The sequence below is a fragment of the Ipomoea nil genome, unplaced genomic scaffold (assembly GCF_001879475.1).
Source record: "Ipomoea nil cultivar Tokyo-kokei standard unplaced genomic scaffold, Asagao_1.1 scaffold1639, whole genome shotgun sequence".
Lineage (NCBI taxonomy): Eukaryota > Viridiplantae > Streptophyta > Magnoliopsida > Solanales > Convolvulaceae > Ipomoea > Ipomoea nil.
Genome location: NW_017618067.1, coordinates 20,611 through 21,972, shown reverse-complemented (window position 1 = coordinate 21,972; position 1,362 = coordinate 20,611). Strand labels below are relative to the sequence as shown.

The window sequence follows — 1,362 nt, the reverse complement described above, 5'->3', positions numbered from 1 at the left end:
CACGAGGAGTGGGCCTGGGCGAAGAAGGGGACGGAGCAGGCGGCCGTAAGCAAGGCACGGGGAAGGAAGTCAAACGGGAGCAAGGGGGGAGAGAGCGGGCGGCAACACGGGGGGAGAGAGGGAAAGAGCGGCGCAAAGGCCAGGGGGAGGGACGGGAAGAAGGGTAGGAGAAGAAGCGACTCGGGCAAATGCAAACAGAGAGGGAGAGGTATGCCCAGGGGGGGAGGTCGACAAGAATAGCGAGGCACAAGGTGAGGGGAATGGGGGAGGCACGGAAGGCTGCGAGCCAAAGGGGAGGAGGAAAGCAACGGGCGGGACCGAGTGAGAGGAGGAAGACCTGGGGAGCGGGCAGTACCGCGGGGCCCGCGGACGGGCTAAAGAAGAAGGCAGGGAGGGGGGGAAGTGGATAACACACGGGGCGAGGAGAAACAAGATAGACAGAGGGCGGGGGTAGGTGCGAACGAGAGACGAGCAGAAGAAGAGCTGTCAAACGAGGCAAGGAGGGCACAGAGACGCTGGCGAAGGGGGGGTGGCAAGGCGAGGGCCCAGTCGCGACGGAGTGCAGAGCAAGGGCGGCAGGCAAAGAGAGGACGCGGCCGGGTGAAAGGCGATAGAAAGCCGCCCGTGGAAGGGAGGGCAACGGGGCAAGCAAAGGACCGGCGGCGTGGACGCGAAAAATAAAAGAGTTCCGACGGGAGGGAGGAGGAAGAGGGCGAGAGCCGGCCGGGTGGACGGGAGGGAGAATGGAGAGGAGGGTAGGGGATGATGACCGAAAGGCGGAGGGAATAGCAGCAAACAGCGATGGAAGGAGAACGAGAAGAGGAAGAAAAGGCAGGAGAAGGGAAGCAAGAGGCAGGGAACAAAGGAGCGAGAGAGAGAACAAAAAGAAAGGGAAGGAGGGCGAGAGCCACGCCAGCGAGGGAAGGGAGAGGCACAGAGAGGAGGAAGAGAAGAGAGGGAAGGGCAGACGATGGAAGCCGCGAGAGGTGAGGGAGAAGGAGAGAGACGGTGGGGGCAGGGGTGGCTGAGAGGGGGCGAACGAGAAGAACTCCGAAGAGAGAGGAGGGAGAAAAAAAAGATGTGCCGCTAGGGCGGGCTGGACCAGACGAGCGAGGAGGAGATGGCGAGTGCGAGCCGGGCAGGGCAGGGAAAGATCGGAAAAAGGGAAGGGGCAGGGGGAGTCAAGGGGGGATGAAGAACGCAGAAGGCCAAGGGGCAGGCAAATAAAGGAAGGCAGGCATAAGCAGGGACGGACGGAGGGGACGTAAAGGAGAGGAGAAGGCGGGAGAACGAGAAGAAAGAGGGCAAGGAGCAAGAAAGGCAAGAATATGGGACGGCCAGAAGCGGGGCGGGGGGGACGGC

At 62.5% G+C, this 1,362-nt stretch overlaps 1 protein-coding gene across 1 annotated transcript; it reads left to right on the top strand.

Annotated features, from left to right (window-relative positions):
- The first annotated feature begins 743 nt into the window (after positions 1 to 743).
- Positions 744 to 1,028, top strand: LOC109191474 (octapeptide-repeat protein T2-like). The gene has a single exon (XM_019342136.1). The coding sequence runs from the start codon at positions 744 to 746 to the stop codon at positions 1,026 to 1,028; it is 285 nt and encodes a 94-aa protein (XP_019197681.1).
- Positions 1,029 to 1,362: the final 334 nt, after the last annotated feature.

What these genes read in the sequence shown, in the direction of transcription:
- LOC109191474 (XM_019342136.1), top strand. Translation starts at nt 744, where the DNA reads ATGGAGAGGAGGGTAGGGGATGATGACCGAAAGGCGGAGGGAATAGCA.